At 38.8% G+C, this 26,896-nt stretch overlaps 1 protein-coding gene across 2 annotated transcripts in view; it reads left to right on the top strand.

Annotated features, from left to right (window-relative positions):
• Positions 1-26,896, top strand: part of osbpl5 (oxysterol binding protein-like 5) — a 59,355-nt gene that overhangs the window by 13,794 nt on the left and 18,665 nt on the right. Inside the window, exons 3-10 of one of the 2 annotated variants that reach the window (XM_036151655.1) lie at positions 10,866-10,925; positions 19,568-19,721; positions 19,993-20,066; positions 22,280-22,360; positions 22,619-22,720; positions 24,631-24,834; positions 26,092-26,176; positions 26,291-26,453. In XM_036151655.1, coding sequence (XP_036007548.1) covers positions 19,586-19,721; positions 19,993-20,066; positions 22,280-22,360; positions 22,619-22,720; positions 24,631-24,834; positions 26,092-26,176; positions 26,291-26,453 — 845 coding nt within the window. In that variant the 5' untranslated portion in view covers positions 10,866-10,925; positions 19,568-19,585. The remainder of the gene's footprint in view (positions 1-10,865; positions 10,926-19,567; positions 19,722-19,992; positions 20,067-22,279; positions 22,361-22,618; positions 22,721-24,630; positions 24,835-26,091; positions 26,177-26,290; positions 26,454-26,896) is intronic. The other variant, XM_036151651.1, reaches the window with a different exon arrangement.

Raw genomic sequence — 26,896 nt, 5'->3', positions numbered from 1 at the left:
TTTTTTTTGTTCAGCCTCTGTGTCCACTTCTTTTCCCCCGGCAGAAATCATGTGTCAGTTGTACGGATGTTGCACAGCTAAGCTTCCCGAGAAGAGTGAAACAGTTTGACAGAACTGAGATCAGCAGCTTACAGGGCGTGTCAGAATCCGTTTGGTTAGAAGGGAGCGAATGCGTGGGACAGCCGACTACTGGGTGAACTTAACAGAGAAACTGAAGGTTGACTATATGCTGTTCTTTCATACGGTAGTGGTGAAGATGTAATACATGCTGCTTGTTCTTCCAGTTTCTTATAACACTATTTGCTTTTTTTTTACTGCATGGTTTGCTGCGTGTTTGACACATTTGGCATATTATTCAAACCATGTATTTATTTTTGACCTCTTTAAAGGATCCTCTTTCTGTGCAATAGCTTTGTTTTGGTTTAGAGCAGTTTATCATAATATTACAGCGACCGTCCTGCTGGTGCTTACAGCAAGCAGTTATTGCTGTAAGGAAAAGGAAAACCTCCAGTGCTTCAGCAGTAAAGCGTTATGATTCAGCTCATCTGCTCACCGCTGCATGAGGCAAGAGATTTAAAAGCAGATTACTGATTAACCAGAATGTTCTCCACAGATCACACCCAGGATACTGTTTTCTTGTAATTTTCTCTTTTTAAACGCCCATCGTGTGCATTCAGCATGCGTGCAATAATAGCATCGCATTTATAGCATAGGTTTTAACACTTAGCTGTCTTACTGATTACACAAACGCCTTATCTCTTTTGGCCTTCAGCCAGTAACAGAAGTATTTGGCGTACTATAATTTATAATATCTATTTACTGCTCTGTCTGTGGGTCACCTGACTAAGATGGTGTTCTGATTTCTTCTCGCCTGTTATCTATGAACCACCCTGCCTTTCTCATGTTTTACTCCACTCACGTGACATTTTGGTGCAAGTGCATAAAGGTTTTACTTGAGTGGGAAAGAAGTAAAACAATAGGTATAAAACTATACATCAAGGATTGTATCTGTCTGAATTTTAAAACAGTTTTATTAGATATTTTAATATTTTTAAAGATGAGCTTCTTTTTGAGAGATCTGCTCTATAATGACACTCCTAGAGTCAATTGAATATATCTCAGGAACTGCACAGTTTATTGGATTTGTTCTGGTATGAGTATAAAGGTAACACCCAAGAGAATACTTCATACGTCTCAAAATCAATACTTGAGTTGCTGAGTGAGGAGTAAATTAACATGGCACACAGCAGAAGGAGAAAAAAAACCCGTCTTGGGAATGGCACTTCATAATTTGAATACTCATTTGCAAGTATGTAGTTGCATTCCAAACCATCTAACAAACCACAGTAAAGGATCTTACCATCAGCTGTACCAAAATACATGCAAAATAAGGAAAGCAAAGAGGTTTTGAAGAGCGATTAGTTGCTAAAAATCTAGGCGAACCGTCCAAATTAAACATTTTGGCATCCTGTGTGCCATTTGAAGTTTTTAATAAAAAAATTTTGCCCTCGTTTACATCTTACTATACATAGTCATTCAATAACAATAGTTTTGGGAGTTAGTTTGAAAAAGTCCACCAAACACATATTTACCCTTTAAGAATAAACATACAGAGGAACTAGTCTTTGACTCCAAATGGAGCTCATTTACTAACAATAAGATTTAAACTAAAATTATAGAAAAATGCAAATAACAATTACAACCAGTCTGTCCGAGTTATTATAAACATGGGTAGAAAGAAACTGGTGTAGTTTTGTTCAAAATGCAATAACAAAATAATGCCAATAAATCTGTCATAATAACAATACGACATCGTCCTTGTCGTTGTGGCTCATCATTATCATCACCATCACTGTAAAATCACATGAAGAAGAGAGATATTATAAGATATACAGTAAAATAGATTCACACAATCCTGAAAAGGAAGATTGATATGTGTAAAGAAAATAAACATCTCTGCCAACACATCCAGCAACTTCTTAGCAGTGAAAAACTTCTTGTTCTTGCCCGCCATTATTTGCTGTTGTACCATGAAAACACACTCCACCGTGTGCTCTGTCGCCCCATGTGTAAAAATGTCCAGTGATCTAGTCATATAGGCAGTGTCCGAAATTAACTTTGTTATTCACCGGCCAAGTTGGCCGGTAGATGTAAAAATCAACCGGCCAGGCATATTTTTTACCGGCCAAAATATTAATTTTGACCAGACCTCAACTTTTATAAAAATTAAGAGTGAAATTATGTTAATTATGGGGGGCGTGGTTGGGGGCGTGGCTGACTGGAACCTGGAAGAGAAATCTTTGTTTCCTGAATTAAAAAAATATATATATTGTAGTTGATTATAAAAGACACAATATGAATTATCAGATTCACATCCAGCCGATAAAAAATACTACAGATTATCATTATTCTATCCATGTTGGCCTTATTTGTGAATGAGGCAGAGTTTCATCAAGCCTGTACGGTCAGTGGGGGTTCTAGACCAAATGTAGCAGGGGGGGTCAGGGTGGGGCCAGTGTTTTTTCACAGGGGCACAGAAGAAAAGATTGGGGGGGGGGAACTTAACAGGTCAACATTTCATCGTTTAAAATATTAAGTAAGCCAAAGAGCCAATTGTGGCTCTGGAACTGCAGGTTGCAGACCCCTGATCTTTTCTCAATACAGCGGGAGCTTAACGTGAAACAGCTTGATTTTAATTATTGTTATTTTTTTTTACATTTATTTTTTAATTATTTTGTTATTTTATTATTGGGTAAAACCATAAACGAAAAAAAATGCAACTGATCCAAATGACCAGTCAGTCACGTTATCTTTGTCAGCATTTATCATCCTAAGAAATTTAACATCATGTTTTTAGTACAGGGGCCATAACAGGGGCCAGGAACAGTTCTACATGGGCATAGGCCCCTGTTGGCCCCTGTTCAGAACCGCCCCTGTGTATGGTTCAAAATTTTCCCCTCAGCTGCAACACTTAAAGCACTCAGGGTTCACGCTGCGTCTTTACGCTGATCTCGCTGCTGGATTTTACCCTCGTGCGCTGCGCCCCCGATGTTACAGGTTACATGTAACGTAATTGTGCGCACCTGAATTCAAGCGCAACGCACCACGCCCACCGAAGCACCGCTGGTCCTGTGTCGTTAAAAACAAAAGAGCATGAAAAACAGTTACCGACTCTCCTACTGACTTTAATTGGGACATTTTGGTACGAGTGGAAGGACATTAAACGTAGCGATTCACGTTTTGAAGGCTGGCCGCTGATAAAAGCACCTTGCTCCGAGAGGGGGCGGGGGAGGCGCAGTAAGAGCGGTGAAGCACAGAGCCGCAGCGCAGGTAGTTAAAAAAATCAGAATAAATAAGAACGAAACTTATAAACAGACTAATTGGCGTTTTAGACTGTATCTAGTTAGCAGATCTGTTTTCTGATCCAGCGTTCAGCCATGACTGGTTCTGAATGTGAAAGAAGCTGAACCAGCACCGCAGAAGGCGGGTCTAGACTGAGCTCTGGATGGACAGAGCTGTGAACGGATCGTATGGGTTTTGTTATTTTTATGTTACTTTTATTTTATTTGGTACAAACATTTACTCGCCATGTGGCAGCTAGCCCTCTGAAATTCACTCGCCAAACGGGAAATTTACTCGCATTTGGCGACTGGCGAGTGTTAATTTCGGACCCTGCATATAGGGTTGGACAATGTGGGCAAAAATTATATTGCGATAGGTATTTCCTTATTTTGGTCAGTACAATATAACTGCAAATTACAATATCGATATAAACTGGATAAAAGCCTCAGACTACAAAGAATGCCCACAACAGATGCCCGTACAAACTTATGACAATTATATTACCTAATTTTAGAAATATTTGCTTTAAAAAATAAAACACATCAAAATACATTAAATCGGAACCTCAGTCAGTGACAAATGCTGTAACCATAGACTGTAATTGTATTGGAAATATCATATCACCGTTATTGAATAAAGTTATATTGTGATTTTGATATTGAATTTTTGTTTACCCCATGTCGTCATTTTAAGTTAAGCAAGGCACTTTCTAGCCAACATCGCTCACTAATCTTGGCGAGGGAAAGCAGTTACCGCAAAGCAAAATGATCAAATGTCAGTTTTGTATATGGTATCTAGGAGACTGCCCTCAGTTCATAATTAATCCTAACAAAAGTTTTTAAATGAAAGTCTCACTGTGTTATACACTGAGTGTCCCATTTTATGTTATTTAGACAGATAAAATTAACATGATTCAATAGCTTATTTTAAACTGAAAAGCAACAATTATTCCTACCGCTGCTAAGATATTACTTTTACTATCATATTTATATCATGTAATGTATTAATTGATTTTGCTATCTAGACTTGAGCAAAAATATATTGAATAAATAAATTTAAATAAAAAATGTGTTCTTATTGCAAAGAATAATATACATTTTTGTCGTACTGTTCTTTAGAAAGTAACATTTGAAGTTAGCTAACAGTTAGCAATTAGTAGGGCTTGCTGCCAGTAGCCAGCCTCCGATCAGCCGCTTAACCAAACTCTTGTAGTTTGCAAAGTGTTGCTCTACTTATGGGTTGGTGCATGTTTAATTTTGCACAACTTGACTGTGGTTTTTTGCAGTAGCAAATGCAATCGATTTTTCTTTCTTTTGAAAAATAAGTCTAAATTTAACTATCAAACTCAGTGTTTATGTGAAATCAATTCACTAGCCGGCGATATTTTCTGCTTTTGTGTGTATTTCTGTGTGATTGTATTGTGTGTGGGAACCGGGAGCTCCTCTTTGTGTTACTCACATGGAAACCCGTCATGCTGCCCTCTTCTTTATGCAATAGCATAATGATAGGGAAAAAAAGAACAAACCTCTCAGCTGCATTGCTGACAATATACCTTTTAAATAAGGGCAGATTCTCGGAAATAAAACAGAAGCTGTTTGCAAAATTAGATGCAACAAAACAAAATATTTCCATTTGCTGTAATGGTAGCATACCAAAGCATTTTGTTTGAGGGCCTGTCTGTCACTGTACATTTTTTCTGGTAATTTCTGGCAGATGCAATTAACAGGCCGTCTCAATTTTCACACAAAGGCAGCCACGGCGATGAGTTTTGTGGTTAGAGGGAACCATTGTAAGTAAGGCAGGTACACTAGAAACTGCTTTCAAGAGCGTCCTCTGCTCTAGGCGTAACCTCACATAACTCAGCCGCAGCTGCTAAAATAAGTTCTTCCTCCGTTCTGGGAGTCTTTATGCTGTCGACAGCTGAGTGAGCCAGCAGATAAAATATTCATGTTTTTTTCTTCTTCCCCCAGTGCTCAACGGGTTAAAGTTTGCTTCTTTGACAGGAAGTACTTGAGTTTACTTACATTGGTGCAAATGCAGCTTTTCTGGGCTCAGTAGATCAGTGGATGACCCAGTTGATTAAATGTTCTCCCAGTAGTGAAGTCCTTTAAGTGGCTGTCTAATAAAGCACATTTTCTTGTTACTTTTTGTTTTTTGCTTTAAACGAATGTGTTTAGGAATTTATTAAATTAAACATGACTCACTAATGCTGTCAGTCTCAGTCAGTGAGCCTAAAAGTCTATTCCCACTGTTTTCGTCATGGCCTCTTTGAAGATTTGCATGACAGCTTTTGTTCTGTATTGAACAGGGAACAGTGCATTTAGGTATTTAGCTTGAAGCAGTTATGGCGGTTTTTATGCACAGCCTGTCAACTGAAAGTAACATTACAATAGAGTTGTTTTCAACTGCTGTAGTTTCTTTGCTTTGCTGTTGTTAAAAATGGTTATCATTAACAACTTTTTAAGAAGTTGTAACTTACTGCACCGATTGACCTCAGAGTTGTTATTGTCTTCATTCTCCTGAAACAAAACCATCTTCAATACAAAAAAAAAATAATTATGTGTGTAGTAAGTACTATCAATAAATGTATTAAAATGAAATGCTTGTTGTGGATATACCTTAAATGTTTCTCAAAAGTGTATTTTGGAGGGGATATTTACCAATCTGCCCAATAATCTTGAAGAGGTATATGTTGGGATAACACCAAGATGCAGATTAAGTAGTAGAACCGCCATCCATTGGCAACTATTTACCGATGATGTTGAGGTTCGGTACATTCTTTAAGTCTTGTGTTGGGTTGATGGGGAAGTGAAGAATTTAGAGGAGTTGCTCCTTCATTATTCCAGCCAGATTTTGTGGTGCACTTGAAATAAAACCAGCCACACAGCATGATTCTGCCACCACCATGCTTTCAGTTAATACTTTGTTCTTTGGTTTAAAAGCCTCACCTGAACTTGATGTTTGTCTAGTCTGTCTAACCATGCAACTTTATCCAGAAGGCCTTTGGCTGGTCTTTTTCTTTGGGGAGTGGCACATTTCAGTGCAGCTTCAGGGACCTTCTTGCTTCAGGGTCACTGGTTTCTCAGCAGTTTCATGTTCATGGAAGGTTTGACCCTTGGTGGTTCCTGGAGTTTGAATAATGGATGGTTAAAATTGATAATTAAAAGCTAAAGTGAATGACATTTCTGCAAATAATGAGTGTGTGTAAACAAGAAATATATTCCTCAGTTTAACAATATATTGGAATAGTGAGATGGACTCTTTGCTATATAATTCCACTCTGGATTGAGGCAATGCAGCCTAATATTTTAAAGCTTAGAGAGTTGCTGACAATGTGGCAACAAAGGAAATGGAAGAGGGAAGAAAAAACTTGCATTCGCACATTTTCCTAATATTGTGGAGCTCTAGTTTTCACTTAGAGTAAGATTGTTTATCCTGGACGCACCGAAGCTTTTGTTGAATATAATTAACTGCAGGTAGTTATTTACCGGATTTGAAACATATAGCAAATTTTTGTACCTGATTAATGAGGTTAAGCTTCAGATGCCATAGCGGTATTTTTCGCAACAAAATTTATCTTCTACTTGTTTAATGTTCCTTGAAAGCTAGCCAAAGCACAAAGTCATTTATAGTTAGCTTTTTGTCTTCTGGGCAATGCAAACCTGTTTTTATTTCTGCAACATCAATTAGTCACTTTTCTGACATCTAAACATGTTATATCTTGATTATTTTCCCAACAGGATTGGCAGCCTGAATTGTATTCCTCTCAGGGTTCTCTCCCTCTCCTAATAGCTGCTGTTTTACTAGCAGACGGTTAAACGGATCCTACTCTAACACTTCCCCTTGAGGGAAATCCTTAGGCCAGCCAATAACTATATAAGACACTGGCTCAATTTCTGCTCCTTATTGTGCTCGGTTTTACCTTCTGTCCAATCTCCATGTCCTACCATTCCCATTTCTGCCACTGAGGGTTTCCAGCTCTATAAAAAGGCTTTGTCATAATGCAATAGGACATCTTAAATTGCTTCAGCTACCTCAGACGAGCAAAGGAGAGGATCTAATTTGCATAGTTGTATCGTATAATTCAGTGTACAATAGGGAAGGAAAATCTGCAAAGACGTTTTTTTTTTTTTTTTTCAAGGAAAATGCAGAAGTAGCATTTTGAGCTGGAGAAAAGTATTTGTTTTTAGGACAAAAAGCTTATTTGATTTATAAGCATGTCAATTCAATAATTAATACCAATTATTTCTTTAAACATGGACATTTTTGTAATAGTGGCTCTACTGTATTCTCCAACAGGTATATAGCTGAACGGGGTTTGGCCTTGTAAATACATTAGAACTCATCAAGTAAATTGCCTTTCATCCCGTCTCATCCTGAATGTCCTTGTGCAAAGATGTCTTGATAGACAAGAGATTAGTCACGTATGCTCCCCCTTTCAAGAAGTCATTTAGTTTGTGTTGGATGTCAAGATCTCATTGCCAAAGTAGGGCTTCTGGAGGTTTTGTTTAAACTTTGGGATTGTAGTTCTTCATCAAAAGCATTTCATACAGCCGGAGAACTACTTCCATAGACCACTTTAAAAGGTAACAACAAAGTCTGAAGAAGGAAACAGACGATACTAACAAACGAGGAATGACAGTCTAGTAGATTTAATGTAAAAAGGACAATACTAAGGCTGTTCTAGACAGTCTAGTCATACAGATCACTTAAAGCGCTTTACACTATAGCTATAACTATAGCCACTTTCAAGTAATCACAGTCCCTGACACGCACACATTTATACACCGATACGCAGGTTGAAAGGCAACTTGGAGTTAAATGACCGGTGCACATCGACTCAGGGAAGCTGAAATCAAACCCACAACCTTCTGATTGTAAGACGACTACCCACTGATCCACAATCTCCCCTAATTTTTTATACTTTGTGTCCGTTGATATGGTTGTGAACAGAGTAGCTCTCTGCCCCCTCATATCATATGGTGCACTGTGTGAGGGCATCAAAGAAAGTCATGAGTTGATAAATGGAAAATGGCTTGATATAAAAATCCTTCAATGCTGTTAATTTTTTAAATGTACGATCAGTGCAAAGGCCTCCATACTTTTTGGACCTTGTTTGCGCTGTAGTTTGAATGTGATTTCGTTTTCTGTGTTAGCAAACCAGAAAAAACCTTAGAAGGGTCTGACTTTACTGAGGAAAATTACACGTATGAGTTTGTTTTCCTGAGGAAGATTCATTAGGAGTTCTTCACACCAAAAAAGCCTCAAAGTTTGCAGAACTTCTACATATTATTTTAGATATTATTTAGTTCACAGTGAATTATTTTTGAATTAGGACAGATGTAACAGTCTGAACATGGGTTCATGTCCCATGTCTTCATTTGTTTTCATTTTACTGGTGCTTAGTGAATAACTGCATGTGAACAAAAGTTTTTTGCCTACAACAGTAAAAAACAAAAGGGAGCTGTCTCCTTGACTTTTTAAGAAAAAGGAGATGCAAAAGTTATGCAATGTCCAACAAGTTTGTGCTCATAATCCTGTCAAAGCTCTCATTAAGTCTTTAGAAAACATAAAAAATTACTTATAATGCTAATTTACGACTAGTGGCAGTGCTAGCCATGCTTTGTGCTGTTTTCACATGTTGTATTTGTTTGTTTAGCTAGACTAAGCATTAAAGTTGAACATATCTCAAATATGTTCTGCGGCAGAATCTTGGGTTCCCTGTAGAAAAGATTTAATATAAATGATGACAGACTTAATGAGAACTTTTTGTTAGTACTGCAAGAAAATATTGCTGTGGCTGGTTAATAACCCTGAAGTCAGCAGATAATTTGGGTCTTCCTATTCTTAGTTAAAAATTAAAATCCTTATATTGGTCAAACTTGTAGTAAATGATTTCTACACTGCTTACATTGTGCTTGTGAATCATTTAATCCTTTTTATGATACGAAAACAAAAGAGGAATGCCATTGCATTATTTTAACCTTTAGACTTGATGCTGAAGTTAGCATGTGATTTGTGACTTCCTCTCAGCTTTAAACTAAACTGTTCCTCCGCAGCACAAGTTTAAAACACACTGGGACTGATCAGACTTGAGCCGCAAGGTGTTATAGTTAATGGACTTTATCATTTTTAGTTTGTTTTGGAAAACAAAAAAGTGTTTATCTATTTTGTGGCTTTAGGACCACGTTAGATGGGTTGTTGCATAATAACTGCAGGAATTAGACAATTATTTTAAACTTGTTAAAAGATTCTTTAAAACAGTTTGTGACCCTTGGTTTGGGGAAAGGGTTGGTTTGTGTCCTGGTACATGGTGGCGTTTGTTCCACTCCAGGTAATCAGAGACTTTTATCGATTATAGTGGTACAGGAAGTGTGGTCAGCTCTGCTGGTGTGTGTAGTTTCTTTGACTCTGTGTTAACTTGACTTTATAAAGCTCTTCAGTGGTTCAGTTGAAAGTAAAAAGCAGTGGAGATGTGTTAAAACATGCTAGAGTGTGAGCTGCAGCTCAGTAAGTACATTACTGCAGTCCCTTGATTGTTTAAACTAGTCAGCATGAGTCTCCAAGGGTATACCCATACACGTGAGACGGCCGGACGATAATTCAAATAAAAAGTTCAATAGAAGAAGAGTTATCCTTCCTTTTGCATTCTAGACATGTAGGTTAATATAACAGTGATTGCATCCTACCAACCAATCACAAACTCAGACCCAGGAATGCTCCGCCCCCAAGCTCCATCTGAATCAAAGAGTTCAAAGAGTACACTCTTTTTCTCTCTTTTTTTTAAATCGTTTTGGAAAAAAGTTAGTTGAGTTTTAATTTTGCGTGTTGTTTATCTAAAAATAGGTCATAAAGCAACTGCATAAAACGGTCAGGGCTGCACTTAAAATATATGTTTTGGATTCTTTGACAATTCTTAATATCAATCAAAAGTATCAATATACTTTTTTTTCCTCTATATTGTCCGGCCCTAACATGTCTCCTAACATGTCTGAGTGAAATTCGCCTTCTGCTGGGTTTTGATGTACCGAAAGAGACCACCGGTACGTCAGGCACTTAGGCGAGGTCCCTTTTTGCCTCAGCTCTGCCTGGCAAGGCCTGCTTTTGGCTGGTTCTTCCACGCAGCAACCCCTGGCCCGCTTCCAGCCATAAACACAGCCAGCTGGCTCAGTCTGTTTACCAGGTCAAACATGGCTGCAGTTCATGTCTTGGGACCTGCTCTCTTATTCAAACACAGTCTGTGAATGTGAACCAGTCATTAGCTCCATCTAAACATGTGGTTGGAGGATTTTTTTTCTGTTACATGTCTGTCATAATTGTAAATGGTTACATACGCTCTGGTGTAACTTAGAAACTGTTGCGTTCTGTAATCAAACCAAACATTCAGGTTGAAGCATCACTGGTTTGCCATATTTGTTTTAATTTCCCTCTGTGTACGAGTCTAAACGTTTGTTCTGCGCTCTCCTTGTGAGGTTTGCTTTCCAGGCTGTAATTGCTGAGCCTTTTTCCTTGATCCCACACAGAACCCTCTCAGGAACTGTGTGTACCAAGGGAGGTTGTGGCTGTCTAACCTGAAGCCCAAGGTACTTTTTTTATTTATTTTTTTAACTCTAGTTTCCTGCACTGAAAAACAGCGGAAACACTTGTGTAAGAATTTATCCACATACAAGAAAACTACACGGTGTGATTGTGTAACGCTGAGTTTATTTTTGGGTAAAACGTTTATAGTGAAGAAAGAATTAACCAACATCTCAGCTGACAGTAAGAGCCTAACAGAGCCAACGGAGTTGCTTGCATTTATTGGGGTCAAGTAGGAAGTCTGGTTAGAGGGTGTTTCCTTCACGTGAGTTTCTTAAAATAAGCCAGAAACGGCTGAGGACTTAGAATAGACCAACTAAACCGCTCCTCCTCCCACAGTATGTCCCGAAATTAGACCCTCTGCATCTTTTCTAAAGTTACAGCAGCCCATGTTCTGTTTTCTTCCCATTCTAAGTCAGAGTTCATACAGGTATTCATAAAGTAGGAATTTTTATTTAAAATGTGTTATTTCCGTTGATTAGGCTGCATGACGTCATTTATCTTTTAAAAGATTGATGGAGAAAAAAAAAACTCATTGCTTTGCTACTATAACATCGTTGTTACTAAATGGTGCGGGCAGACTTATGTGAATGAAATAAATGCAGTTTACATTTGGGGAGAATAAAAAAAAAATCATTCACATTTATCCCATTAGCAGCATCTATGTAGTAGGATTATTAATGTTCTTATGTAAGCATTATATCTGCTACGGTAGACATCAGTCTCCATTGTTTATCCTAGAAGCTGCTCCTGGCAACATCCCATTGGTGTATATCTGGGTCATGTAACCAGCCATTAGTCACTGAAGATGGGGGGTTTAACATGGTGGGGCCTAAATGGATGGATGAGAGAATGTCTAGAGTTAATCTATGCCCTGGAACAGCTTGATGCCCTGATGCTGGTGGTCGCTATTGGAAGGCTCTCCTACTGTATACAGTTTTGAGTTTTTTATTTATTTATTTACTCCTAAACAATATTTTTTGCATTTGTGCTGAGCTTGGACCAGACATGGACCAGTATGATTCTTTCTGTAGCATTGGATGGCAGTATTTACACAAAATACACACAATCTGCTTTTATCTAAAGAGAAAAAAACAACAACCGTTCCTATTGCAGCTAAAATTATCCAACTTATGTATGAAATAAAATAAAATTGGTTTCACATTATGAGGGATTGCTCATTACAGTTGTGTGAAAATAAGCAATATACTCTCCTCAATCATGAACCAGAGAATAAACTAACTGAAGCCCAAACACCTATTTATTTTACTCCTAAACAAGCATTTGTTCTCTCGGAACATCAGTAATGCAAGATTTTATATTTTGTATTGGTTTTTACACGTGCGTTGTTTTTATATCATGCATTTATTGGTATTTTGTTTTTTGAACTCAAAGGCTCAAGCAAAAAGGTAGTAAACCCATTAAATGTTTCAGTTATCCGGGTCATCGCAGCAGCAAACAGGCTTAAATCGGAGTCGCTCGGTTCTTTCTGAAAACGTTTTAACACCTATCCAGGAGTCTTTGTCCAATCTGAGCGAGCACCTGAGCGAGCCACCGGATATTTAATCTTTTTACCATACTGGCCTTTTGGAGTAACACCGAGAGTCTTTCATACCGGAGCAATTTTCACCCTCTTAAACCAGAGAAGAGACAGTTGTTTTTTTTTGTTTCTGGTTTTTTTCACGGATAATCTGCTTCCTTTGGGCATGTATGGAAGCTCATGTGGAGTCTGGTGTGGCTCAAACAAGTGACCTCTGGTCTGCCTTAAAAATGAGGTCCTGGCTTGGGTCTAACTTTGGTGCGATTAGCTCACAGTGAGAATGCAAATGCAAAGGAAGAACATGAACCAAAGAGAAGAAATGCTTTGTACGGACTGACGTTTTGATCTGAAAACCTTAAAATCCTTGCCATTGTTTGCTCTGTGCCTTTGTAACCAAAACAGTTTGAAAGTCTCTCTCTCTCTCTCTTTTTTTTTTTTTGTTCTGTTGGATGTCTCATGTATACATAGTGCAACATGCTGGATAGCTTGCTGCCTCGCCTGCAGCTCATATTTGGCACCCTTTTGGCAGTAGCTGTTGTAACTGCATGATGTTGTCTGGGGTGATTTTTGTCAGCTTTCACAATGGAGTGTGAAACTGAACCAAACGAAACCAGGTTGTGACATTTTACTTCCTTCTCCACCTGGAGTGTCCGAATGTGAAAGATCCCTAAAAGCTCGTACGAGCTATTTGATAAGTCAGGCTATGTGCCTCAGCAGCTAGACTGCAGTGTTCTTACCAAGTGCGTAAAGTTTCTTTAGGTTTCACACATTGATTGGTGTTTTTAGCAAATAGAAACATTTCTTTACAGAATGATTTGCCTGTGAAAAAAAACTGTAGTCGCTCCGACACTTTGCCTGGCCTCTCAATGAAAGCTCTGGTAAACAACTGGAATGCTGCGAGGCAAAATTTCAGCCGTTTTTGAAATCGTATCTTTGCACACGTTGATCTGCATGTCCTGGTCATAGCCGCTTACATTTATTTGACATCCTGTCTTCCTTTTTACAAGCTGTCTTTTCTCCTTTGTTTGCGGTAAATGGTTATATCAGAAGACTTTTTTTTTTTTTTTTTAAGCGCCGTTTCAGCCGGATGAACAATTCAGAAACAACTTTGCTTCCACTGCTAGGCGCCAAAATAAATGTATCCAGTCAGGGAGTTGGAGAAAACTCAAATGTTCTGCCACGACAAACTGCAAGTCTGTGGTTCTTGAAAGCAATGCACGTGTTGTTTAAACATTATTCTGCAGCTGCTCTGTTTATGGTCAGCACATATTAGTAATCAGGTCAGTGCAGACCGTTACACAGTGGTGTAATGGTATACAGTTTAGGTATAGTTTGTACGGTTTTGCCAAAAATCTAAATTGCGATATATTTCAACCACAAGCAACAAAAATGGCCTGTAGATAAAGATGTTTGTAAACTAGGACTATTTAAAACAAGAATTGCAACTGTTTTTATTAATCAGAATATTATATATTAGTATTCAAGAGAATAGGTTTTAATGGATTTGGACATCAATCCTTGCTGAACATATAGTGCAAAGTGCAACTAACAAGCATATCTGTATTAAACGGTTTGACTGGTACTCAATGCTACGGTGAGATTCCTGAAAGTTTCTGGTAAAAAATTTGGATTATATAAACTCTAAAACAAGTAATAAAATTAGATTATCTCACTGCTGCAACTCTCTTCCCTTCCATGTGGAGGGAAACCCATCTTAAACATATCATCGACACCTAAAGGACGCATTCTATCCATTAATTGTTACATAGCCAAAAATTGCAGACCTCTGCGATTTGGAAATTGCGGTTTTTAAAATTGCAAATGCGATTAATTGTCCGGTATAGTTATAGTTTTATATTTACCAGGTGAAATTATTCTCTCCATTCGAGCAAAATCATTATTTGCTGCTGTTAGGGTTTATTGAGCCCAAACGTATTTTACTTATTTGTTTTGCAGCCCCGACCGTTATCAAGACGGTTATTTATCCGAGTCAGATCATTGAAGCTTATTAAAGCATACAGGTTAGAACATGTCAGTGCTCCCTTCCACCCCTCCTCTTCTCCAACTGTCCCAGGTGCTGCAACAATGATTACTAAAAACAAACAGCCTCCATGTGACAGCAAGTCAAGGGCTTTCACCTCGACAGCATAACCATCGGTAAGGAACTTGTTGATGTTTTTGTTTTTAGGCCGTGCTTATCTTTTCTTTTTCCGTGTTTGAAAGCTACTTTTTGACGGAGGAGTGCGTGTTACTCGCTGGTCTGGTGTTGTCGCTGTACTGTTGAAGTTTCCACTCGGTGCTCGTATCTCAGGGTAAATATTAGCCCAGCACCTGCACAGTATTGCGTTGTGGATTGAGTAAATGTTAGCATAGTTTGACAAACTTTACGCACTGTGTACAGTGGGTGCTGAGAGTTGGGTTCTTGCATAGTTCCACGTAATCTTGGCGTTAAAAAGAAGGTCACGGAAACTCTGAGCATGGAAATTACAGTTGAAATTTATCCTTGAGGTTTTTTTTTTTTTGTCTTCATGTAACCTGATCCTCCCTCATTTCTTTCTGTTGTCACATGTGGGTGCAACCAGCACTAATTTGGTTTTACTGATATTTTTAATTTGCCTTTTAAGTAACTTTTTCCTCCCAAGTGACTCCTCTTGCTATTTGACCCTTCAGTAAGAATTCCTGTTTGGATCTTTTATCTTTTTAATAACTGTAACAACAGTTTCTATATTTGTTGCTGGATATTTCGGCTTTACATAATCATTAATAGTGAAAATCTAAAGTTGGCACAATATTTGTTCCTTCTTTGCACTTTATATTTAAAACGAAACATTTGCGGTTTTGCACTAGTCCTTTTGTGCAGTTGCTGCTGTGAATGCACAAACACTTTCTCACCTATCATGAATTGCTATTTTTCTTACCACTTTCATGAGTTACTAATATATATATAGCAGGTATGCTTTGAATGCCATCTTCCTGCACAGCGCCGCTTTATAACCCCGGAAATTGCAGGTTCTCTGTCACTGTTATTTTCAGAAGATGGAAAAAAAAAGAAGGGAATAAAAGAAGTAAAGCAGTGTTTTGCTTATGGGCAAAAAATGAACGTGACCGTTCAAAGGGTACAGCCGGTTTTAGGAAGACCCCGTGCACAGGAAGGGAATGGAAATAACTTCTGCAAGTCAAGTGTGACTTTGAATGATGTGACTCACCAGCTGTTTCTGGTTTGTGCCAACCAGCAGTGGGCGAAATGACTGGCAGATCATGAAAGATTGAAGATACGGACCTGCCAAAAAAAGAGAAACCCTTGGAAGTTTTTTTTCCTACTTTTCCTTTAACTGCAGACACCAACTTTTATGTTGCAAGGCTTTGCTTAATCTGGTTGTTGTTTTTTTACTTTCAAATAAAATCTGTTATTTGAGTGTTTTTTTGCAACCAGATTGCCCAAATTTGCAAAAGAGGATCTGGTCCATACAAAAATATTCATCCACGGTTGGTCCTGTTGAATTTTATGCTCCTTAGGGTTTGTGGATTAGAGCTGCAGAATATATGGAGTCACAGTTGTCCTCACAATATCAGTTCGTACAATATATGCAAGGACTGCTTTGTATGATTTGGTGGGATAGTATATTTCAAGCATCAAGAATTTCCTGTCTGCAAAGTAACAGAATATCGGCCTGTTGGGAGCGCCCTAACCTGTGTCATGTGTTCAAATAAAGTTGGTATTGGTTAGTTTGTTAAGGCTAGGATAAATGTCCGATCTTGTTAAATAAATGCTGGTTATTAACATTGTATAACCTTTTCTTGCAGACAATGAGAGTAATGTATACGTTTTATTATCTGGCCATTGCCGTGTGCTAATTTACTGCTAAACAGAAAAGGGACAGGGAGACTGAAGCATTCCTGACCTTTTCCATTCCTTAGAAACATCAGTTTTGCTTTTTTTTTAAGATGCTTCCCCCAATTGTGTGGCGCTACTTGACTCAATAGCCACCACTTTGTCGTTCGGCTTGCACAAGGGTTGATCGATATCCAGAACTTTTCCTGTTTGTCTTCCTCAAAACGTGAAATAAACCTCCAAACAACACTTTTATTGTTGCTGTTGGGGCTAAAGAGGGTTGCAAAACCTTTTCTCCAGATCACATTGCCAAGTTCATTTAAAATTCCCAACACCAGCTCGCTTATATTAATTTCAGTTGTTATCATTCAAGTAATCTGCAGCAAGGAAGGGAAGAGGAGTGTCTTTGGCGCTGCTCTGGGAAGCTGCGTGCCAACTTGGGAAGATAACAGCTCAGCTGATTTGGACACAAATGTCCATCTTTAAAAAAAAAAAAAAAAAAAGAAAGGGGGAAAAAACAACTCATTTTGACCATTCGAATAATGATCAGTCGGCCAGCAATCGAAATTGGACAGTTGGACAGTTCCTTTTTTTGACTCAGACTGGTGATCTGGCTTTGTTTTGAATTTAGTAATAAAAAAAAAAAAAAAAAAAGTTGGGGACTTTCACTTTGGTGAATAATGGGAGATAATCTTTTAATCTCTTCATGGTCTGTTGGAACGACTACCTCTATCAGGAAATATTATCCTTTACTGTAAATTCCTTTGTTACATTTCATGTTTAAAATAAACAAAAGTCAAATAAACAAGAGTTTGTACAGAAGAGGAAGATAATAGAATTCAAATCACACCTAAATAATAATTTAAAAAATAAATAAAATAGATGGAGATTTCTCCAGCCAATAGCCTGATCCTTGCATCTGGAGGATCTTATCATGGCACTCCTCTCTTCATTTCGCAGCAGTAGCAGAGATACAGACGTATTTATATCCGCACATCATTCCAGGAAGGCACACACTATTAGTATGCCATCTGTATCTTGTATTCTAACGAATCAATATCAGACTCATTAGGCATGCCACAGCCATGTTCATCTTAAGTCATGTAACGTGCGCCTGATAATCTCAGATTTTTAATTGATAATCAAGCTTTGGGAATGAGCTGGTTTTTATCTATCCTACTGTCTGCATGTCTTTGCACACAATCAGACCTATAGTCTCTTCTGAAAGGGGGTGTAATTTGGAGATTCTGTACTGCGGGATTCCCATCGTGGCCCTGTTGTGTAATGCCAAAGCTTCTAGTTCTTTTCCACGCTGCTCCTACCCCAAACAGGGTTCAGCAGCACTGTACTACACATGCACGTATGCACTGCAGCAGAAGCGAGCTATTTATAGACCTGCCCTACAAAGACAAACAAAGATCTATTTAAATTGAACTTTTCCCTTTGTATTTCATTTTTACTTGATTGTTGTTGTTGTTTTTTTCAGAGAGGAGGATCAAAATCCAACAATAAACAAAACAAAAACTGCGATATTTGAATTGAAAACGCTGCTAGGATGTTGATAGAATGAGTCACCCAGGCAGAGTAAGACAACAGGGAGAAGCGGGGAGTGGTGTGATGAGGATGTGACTGGGCTTTTTGTATATATAAGATGCACAAGAATGTACTTGAAGAGGGAGAGCGCACTTAAAACGTAACATTTCAACAGCTCTTCCTGTGGTTTCAAGTTTTAGATTTTTAGCCATTGTTAGAATGCAGGGTTTTTGCACCACAAATACTGACTCAATGTAGCAACTTGATATACTGCACACGCCTCAGTGTGGGGACTAATGTGGGAGGCTAAAAAAGATGAATCAGCGTATGAATGAAATCTCTGTTGGACTCTTCTCGGATGTTGTAATTTAGGAACAGCAGGAAAGTCGGTTCTGTAGGCTGAGAATCAGAGGGTCCCGTCTCTGCTTCCAGTGGAAACGGATAAGTCAATTGATGTGAGCGGAGCATGGCTTTCCGCACACGCCCAGATGGTTACTGATATGCTGCATTAACTTCACTGTTTTAACGATACCTCTGATTTGCAGTAACCAGCTCAGACCCTGTTGAAACGAGCATAACAATCCCGTCTGGAAGCAGCTGGGACCCTCAGCAGTTGCTTTTTTGTGTATTATGAATAGTCCCAACATATGGCGAGCTCAGTAGAGAAGAAAACAAAAGGAAACAAACATATATCAGTAAATGTCCGTAAAGTGTAACTGTTATTTTTCTTCTCTCAACTATATAGATGTTCGCAAACCAGTGAGTGTCAAAGTAGATCTAAATGAGTCTCATGGATTTTGTCCAATCCATTCAACAGTCTCTGTTATGAAAATAATCTGATATTTCTGTGTATATGTCTCAGAATAAAAATGCATAAAAGATCCACACAAAGATAATCGAAGTTAAAATGGAAAAATATTAAAGGAATCAAGAGCGCTAATATGTAGCATAATGCAAACTTGGTCAACTCGTGGTTAAACTGATGTTTGCTCCAATATCTACTGATTAGACAGAAACGACGTAAAATCAGAAATGAAAAACGTGGAATTGGTGTTGTTTCTTTTTTTAATACTTATTTGTTCAGTTTCCCAGGCACAAACGTTCGCATTGAATGATCAGAATATTATCTCATGTGAATAAAGAGCTAAAATTTATCAAGTTTAAAGGAATAAAAAAGTTTATTCATCTCATACTAGTTTAGAGAGTAACAAAGTGAGGTTTTGAAGAAACCTGAAGAAAATTTGATTTTTCTTAGTTGAAAAGTCTCATCCCGTGTGTTCTTGTGCAGTTTATAATTAATGACATCACAACAGCAATAAAAATCTGCAGACCCACAACTTCATTCTGTACACATTTGCAATTGCTCCTGCGGTTGGAGGTAATAAAACGATGTGGGTGAAAGCTTTCTACGTTTGTTTGCACAAATGGGTTTAGACACCGGGAACGTCATGGCACTTGTGTTTGGGCTCATTTTGGACAGTGAATCAGTGCGGACAGATTAGCGGGAGTGGGTTAGAGGCCTCCTTCTGTCAGCGACTATGGCAATACGCAGAGCGAAGTGCTTGTCACTGCCCTGCACTGTGAACAGGCTGGCATGTTCGCATACAGTATGGCTTTGTTAGTGTTGGTGGAGAATGAATGGACGCATAGATTTACACAAAGGAAAAGTTTGTTTTATATTACTTTGCTTTTCATATAATTTCTTATCTTCTCCTCTTTTTTTTTTTTTTTCTTCTATAAAGGTCAAGCAAGTTGTCAGGATGAAGGAGGAGAATTTGCTCCAACGGAGGCTTTCTCTTTGCCCTACCGCCACCTCTCCACCTAAAATCGACCCCCGCACGCTCACCCGCAACTTGTCTTATGGAGGAGACAATGACATCTACAACTTCGGTCCAGGTACGAGCCGTCGAAGCTGACAACTTAGAAAATTAAAAATGACTGCGTGAAATCGAGCGCGGCGATATTTCCGAAACCTGCGCCGGTGGATTCCTGCGTGTGTGAAAATATGCCGTGCTGTGCCGCAGCGTAATTATCCCATAAATAAATGAGCAAACCTGACCCGCTGCTTGTTAGACGCTTTGGTGGCTGCTGCGCTTTAATTGTCTGTCTGCAGGTTTTTTTCACTGAGCGCATTTGTATGTGACTGTGTGTTGTGGGTTCCCACCAGGCAGTGAGACAGACAGGAACGCTCTCTCCATGCTGAGTAGTGAACTTAGTCCTGCCCAATCACCTGACAGCAAGGTAAGACAACCCAGTTCCTGATTGGGCAGTTCCTCAACATCTCTCACAGTAAATCTACTCCTTAGGTGAGCTCACAACTCTTCTCATTGTGTCTTTAGCAAGTTGGAACGCGCTTTAAATTCTGGAGGCGTTTTTTTTTTTTTTTTCATTTCAACACCTTTTCGGGAAGTTGAAATTGATTATATGACAGTATAATATAAATACAATATGCAGTGCCTTGCAAAAGTATTCACACACTTGAACTTTTTCAAATTTTAAAATAACAGATTTCTGTGTTTTAGATCTTATAGACCCACTTAAAGCGGCATACATGTTTCTTGGATAGATTTCTTTAAAGAACAGACCAGACAGGTCAGGGATTAAGGCATGGAGAAGTTTTAAAGCAAGGCTAGGTTGTGAAACAACATCCCAAGGTTTGAACATCCAACAGAGCGCCTTCAAAAATGGAAAGCATACAGTAGCAGACCTACTAAGACATTGCTTTCTACCTTAACTTACCTGGCCTGCCCAGAAGAGCATTAATAAGAGAAGCAGCCAGGAAGCCCCTGGTAACTCGGGAGGAGCTGCAGATCTCTGCTGCTCAGATGGTAGAATTGCTCAAATATATGACTGATAATTGTGCTCTGGCCTTTATGGTTAGAAGAGATCAGAACTCTGCAGTTTGCCACAAGTCACATAGGCGACACAGCAAACTTGTTCAAGATGCTCTACGTTTAATGCCATGATTGAAAGAACCCAACACATCGACCTGAACACACCGTCCCCACTGCGAAACATGTTGGCGTAATCATGCTGAGGGGATGCTTTTCTTTTGTAGGGACAGATGCAGATTTGGAATCAATTTCCGTGAAAAGAGGGAGGGACCAAATTTTGGGAAAACCTGAAAAAGACCTGTTAGAGGTTGTTAAAAACTTGAGCCTGTCTGCAAGCAAGACAGGCTCAAGGTTCACCATTTTGGAGGAGAATGACCCTAAATACTCACCTAGAGTTAAAACCTCAGTCCAATTGAGAATCTGTTACAAGACTTGAAAATTGCTGCTCACAGACTGCAACAGAATAGAAATAAAATTTCGGTCTTTAGATGTGGAAATGCTGTTAGAGACATACCCAAAAAGGCTTTCAGCTATAATTGCAGCTAAAGGGGATTCCACTTTGGGGGAGTCCTTCATACAAATTTATGTCACGCCTTTTAGATTATAACGTTAGGAAGATTTTGAAATTGTGTATTCTTTTCCCTCCATTTAACAGTTATGGGCTGCTTTGTGTCGGTCTGCCACAACAGATCCCAATAAAACAATTGAAGGTTTCTGGTTCCAGTGTAACACTATACGCAAAAGTTCAAGGAGTATCAAAACGTTTGCAAGGCACTTTAAGTAAACCAGGGATTTAGAATAATGCTTGTTTCGCAAAATTATAATAAAACCGCCATTTTATACATCAAGGCCATGGGGGGAACTACGTCTTTTACTACCACAAGGGAAATGATTGACAACATTGACCCATCTGCACTTGCTGTTGCTAGACAATCTTCTTCCTATTGTTATGTGATAACAAGTAGGTAAGGTTTACAGCAAAAGTTGCAAGTGGTAACCATTTGATCTCATCTTGTCTCGTCTCCTCCCCCACATGTCGCTTTGCCTTGCTCATCCTCACTATTTTGCCTTAAACCCTATATAACACAACGCCCTGTGTGCAGCTGCATCTCTGATCCTTTGCCCTGTCAGCTATCCCAAAGGCCTTCAAAGAACAATCTGGACTGAGGACAGTTCAGTCGTTGCATACTTTCACCAACACAAGGATGTAGCTGTGTACTGGAGGTTTTCGCATAGTGATTATTGAAAACGAATGTGTACATTTGTCTGGTACCAGTTATACTCTTGTTGCCCTTTGTGATCTTAATCATGAAGGTTTGTTGGTTTGTGGTCACTGCCTGTTCAGTTTCACCGCTCAGAAAAAAGCCACCTACTTGCTTCTCGCATGCTTTTATGAACATTCTGTCCTCATCATGATCAACTTACAACACTGCTGGGAGAACAGTTTTACTTCTCGCTAGTATAAAACCAATAGTTTAATACCAGATTTCTTTCTGTCTGGCTCATTATGAGCTTCCACAAGCGGATCTTTTTCATTTTAAATGAAATATTTTCAGAGGCTGTCACAGCTTTCGTCATCTGAAAGTAATTCCTTTTATTTTCTTTCACGGTTGACTCCAGTCTGAGTCCAGGATGTTTAATGGCGTTGAAAAGGAGTGCCCCTCCCCCACCGAGAAGCTGGCTCGAAAGGAGTCTCTCAAGGTACGACGTCACTTCCTTTTCTTGAGAAACTGAGGAAATGTTGAGCTTTTTTGTGCCACACTTTGTTTATTATTAGGTAGGTCAAATGGCAATTTGGCAAGCTTTTCAAATGCCTTCTCATGCTTCCTATTTGCGTGACAGGTCTCAGACGACTACTCCAGCTTCTTTGACTCTGCTTCCACCTAGTGTTTGCTTGTTCAATGCAGTTTTCACTCAGTGAGACTGATGACTCATTTGTCATTTTATTTTTATTTTCAGGTCCAGAAGCAGAATTATCGGCAAGAAAAGAAACGGGCAGCTAAGGAACTGTCCACTGCACTTAAGGACCCCAGTGTTGTCATCATGTCCAATTGGCTCAAGGTCAAAGAATGCCTCATAATGCAGGACGATATTTATGTGACTGATAACACAACAGCTCATCATTTTGTCTAATGTGTTACATTTATTTCTGCTGTTGTTTTTAACAAGTCTGCTTAAAGCTTATTTAAACAGATGTTTACATACTGTTTAAAATACACATTAAATCAGGTCAGTTAGGATTGTTAAAATTATTTCTGTTTGCTAAATACTGAATCTCTAATTCAAACGTTTAACTACTTTTTCTTAGTATTTGGTAGAACGGCTTTGTTAAACTGCACAACTTGCAGCATATGTTTTCTGTCTACTTCCAGAAGATTTTCACTGTATTTTGCTGGTATTGGCCTCCTCCTCCTAACAGAACTGCTGTAATTGAGTCAGGTTTTCAGGCCACTGTGCTCTCACACCTTTTCATTTCTGCCCACGGCTTAGATCACTGCCCGTATTCACAAAGATTCCTAAGACTAAAAGTTGCTTTTATTGATGTCATTTTAGAAAAAAAAAATCTTTTTCTTAGAATTTTACCTCGGTAAGATAAAAGTTATTCACAAAGCATGTTAGGCCTTCAGAGAACTCCTAAAGTAAAAAAAAAAAAATGTTTAATGAGCCTAAGAGTCTCTAAGCAGGGAAGGTTGTGGAAACGGAGAGAGCTGATTGGCTGATCCACCATCTAAACAGTGGAGGAAATGAGCACATCACCTTCTATAACAATCTTACAATTACTAATATGTAGATAAGATAAACTTTATTATCCCCATAGGGGGGAATTGATTAGTTTCAGCGGCCCGACGGTTTAAAGACACGGCTCTAGCAACGTGATTTTATTGAGGATGAATAAATAATAGGAGATAATCATGAAATTCTCAATCATAAATTGAGAAATTTAAAAAGAATGTATATCAGAGGTGAGAAAGTATTTTCTGTGTTGCATGCTAATGTTAGTAGCCTAAATGGTCATCTAGAGGTTTGCTTGCGTGCATCTCCTCTCTTTTGATTGCTGCACGGAGCGCTTCTCACTGGTGCGTAAAAGAACCAAGACGCACGGAGAAAAGGACGCATCGATCTGCAGCAATACGCTTCAAAGTCCGTGCATTTGCGCCGTGATCCAGGGACCTACACTCCTCTATTCTCCTCCCAGAGGTGTTAGCTGGGCAGCGGCACCTTTTTTTCCTCCATTTCATGTCAGCCGTTTTGCCAAATACAACCGCTTTACACAAGCAGGCAATCCCAGTAAAATGCTGACATGTGAGTGTGCATTAATATCAAATAGAATAATAGATAAAGTAGTAAAATTATATAAAAATAAATAAGCAAATCTAAATAATGAAGATTTGAATAAGGTGCGTTAAAACATTTCGATGCTGTCAGAATCAATTGATGTTGCTAAATTTCATCATTATGTCACACATTTCTTAATCCAGTCTCGTCAGTTAATTTCTCTGATCGCTAGGAGCGCATTTGTGTTGTTGTTTTTTTCCTTCTACTTTGAACCAATCAGAGCTTTTGAAAGACAGCGTCACACCTAGCAACCACACCTTTTCACTAAGATAAAGATTTTCTGTCCTCTCTTTCCTGAGAGTTGCTCTCAGCAGCTATCTGAATCGCTCTTAAGCTAACACTCCTTGGTAGGGATTTTTAGGCTAAGATAGGAGCTCTCTGAGAATGTTTGTGAATGCTGGCACAGGACTTTGTGATGTCCGCTCCAAAACGAACTAATTTGACCGAATGATTAGTCTGTTTGTCCTTTTGGAAGACCCATTTGTCCCCAAGCTTTAACTTCCTTGTCTTGGGATGTTTCCACATAAATGTTCTTAAATTGTGAGGAAGAACAACGTGTGTGCTTTTACATGTCGTATGTAAACATCTGGTTTCTACTGTACATGCTCCTCATTTTATCCATGTCACTTCTTTAGATCCGCGGCTCCTTAAAGAGTTGGACCAAGTTGTGGTGCGCCTTAAGGCCTGGGGTGCTGTTGATCTATAAGACACCTAAGACAGACCACTGGGTGGGCACCATCCTCCTCAGTGCATGCAAGCTGATCGAGAGACCCTCCAAGAAAGACGGCTTCTGCTTCAAGCTCTACCACCCACTGGAGAAATCCATCTGGGCTGTCAAGGTTAGGCATGTTTAATGACTTATTGGTCAAACTGGGATTTTGAGACACAGTTCAGATCAGTTCTATGGAAAGTTTGTATTATTCGTGATAATTACTTTGAAGTGGGTGAGATTTTCAGGGCATAATAACCATGAGGAAGTTTCACTATATCCACTGTATTCAAAATAAAAAAATTATCTTGACCCATAGACTTAAAGGAACAATAAGTAATACTGACACCTAGTGTTACAAATCAGGACAACACATACGCAACGTCTTTACAGAGAACAGCCATTTCTTAAAATTTTCTATTTCTCTACTGCTTCTCTTACTGGCTTCCATGTTTGTAGTCTGCTGCTCTTTTGCCAAAATAAAATACCAAATGCTGCGCTCTGCTTTGGTAACTCTGGGAACTTTCATATGATTGGCTCAGGAACCAGGAAGTAAACATGTGCTACAATCTAAACCGAAGTAGTTCCGGACCGTACCTCTAGGTTTAAAAGGAGAAAAACTTGTTGATGGAGAGAACCGACTGTTTATAGGGAATGTTACTTTCATCCTGGGTGACAAATGAGAATGATTTAGGTTGATTTTACAGTAAATATCTTACTTCTAGGTCATTTAGCTTAAATATTTAATAAGTAAAAATAGAATAAACCTGTGAAATTTATGTTTTTGCACAAATTATTCACTTTTGAAGTTCCACTCTAAAGAAACTAACACTAACTGAACCTGAGATAATGGCAGTTCTTCTTTTGGCTTTCCGACTCTACTTTCAAGGACATGTTAGCTTAATAAGATTGATGGGTGGCTCTTCTTTAGTTCCTACAACCTGAACATCTTTTCTGCTGCTAGAATTATTTCCAAACAGCACAGCTTGTTTCTCTAGTAAGGGAAGAATAATAGTCTTATTTGACTCAGCTGACCAGCAGTGTGCAGCAACAGGTATAAGAGGAGTAGTTCTGCACATCTATATGCTCTCTACAGCTTGAACAATTTTAACTGATGAATTATGGATTATGCTTGCAAAGAGTGGTTCTTGAACTCAGATTTAAAAAGAACCAGTTGTGTCTAAACATTTGAATAAATACTAAAATGAGCCATTTTGTTACAGACTGTCACTCCAGCATATTATTTTTTCGCTCTATTTCCTTGACAAACAAAGTGCCACCCTTTCAATGACACAACAAAAAACTGTGACTGTGTGCTCATGTTTCTTTAAGTCTTGTTTCGGGTGATACAAGATAAACACCATGAGTCACTGATTTGTGTGCTTAGGGTCCAAAAGGAGAAAATGTCGGTTCCATCACGCAGCCCTTACCCAGCAACTATCTGATCTTCAGAGCTGCATCCGAGTCTGATGGTGAGCTGTTATTACTCTCTAGGCTCTCTATTGTTTCAAGCTTGATTAAATGTTTTTTTGGGTTTACAGCGTACCAATGGCTCTTTTATTTCCTCTCAAATTGTTTTCCTTCAGGCCGGTGTTGGATGGATGCCCTGGAGCTGGCTCTGAGGAGCTCCAGTCTCTATAAGATGACTCCCAAAGCCGGAAAAGAGGGCGATATCAGCATGACTTCAGAGTCTTCACATATACTCCAGCTGCTGCAGTCTTCTCCACTCACCGATTCAGAGCTGCAACAGTAAGTAATACGCTAACCACCTGATGCTTTGTGATAAATTTCTTCAATACATTCTTATGGACAGCTTGGATTCATAATACTGGATTCACTGGTGATACTTTCTGAATGTACCCTAATCTGAGCAGAAAAACACAAAGGAAATGTCTCCTTTGTATCTCAGTAGGACATGTTGACTGACAATAGTCTCTCAATCCATCTATCCACTGAGTCCATCTATCCAGTCATTTCACAAACTGCTCTATGAAGATTTGCATACATGTTTCTTACTGTCCTCAGCAGGAAATTATCAGATTTCCTTCAAATCTGGTATTGGAGAAAATCCAATGTTGACTTCTCCCTCTTTAATTAAAACAGATGATTAATAAATAATTTAAACAAGGTTATTTTGAAGCTGTCTCGGTCAACAGTAAATGCTTTTTTGGCTCATTTCAGCTGTTCAAAGC

The sequence above is a fragment of the Fundulus heteroclitus genome, chromosome 2, assembly GCF_011125445.2.
Source record: "Fundulus heteroclitus isolate FHET01 chromosome 2, MU-UCD_Fhet_4.1, whole genome shotgun sequence".
Taxonomy (NCBI): domain Eukaryota; kingdom Metazoa; phylum Chordata; class Actinopteri; order Cyprinodontiformes; family Fundulidae; genus Fundulus; species Fundulus heteroclitus.
The sequence above is the reverse complement of the archived record's forward strand: the minus strand, read 5'-3'. Positions and strand labels throughout refer to the sequence as shown.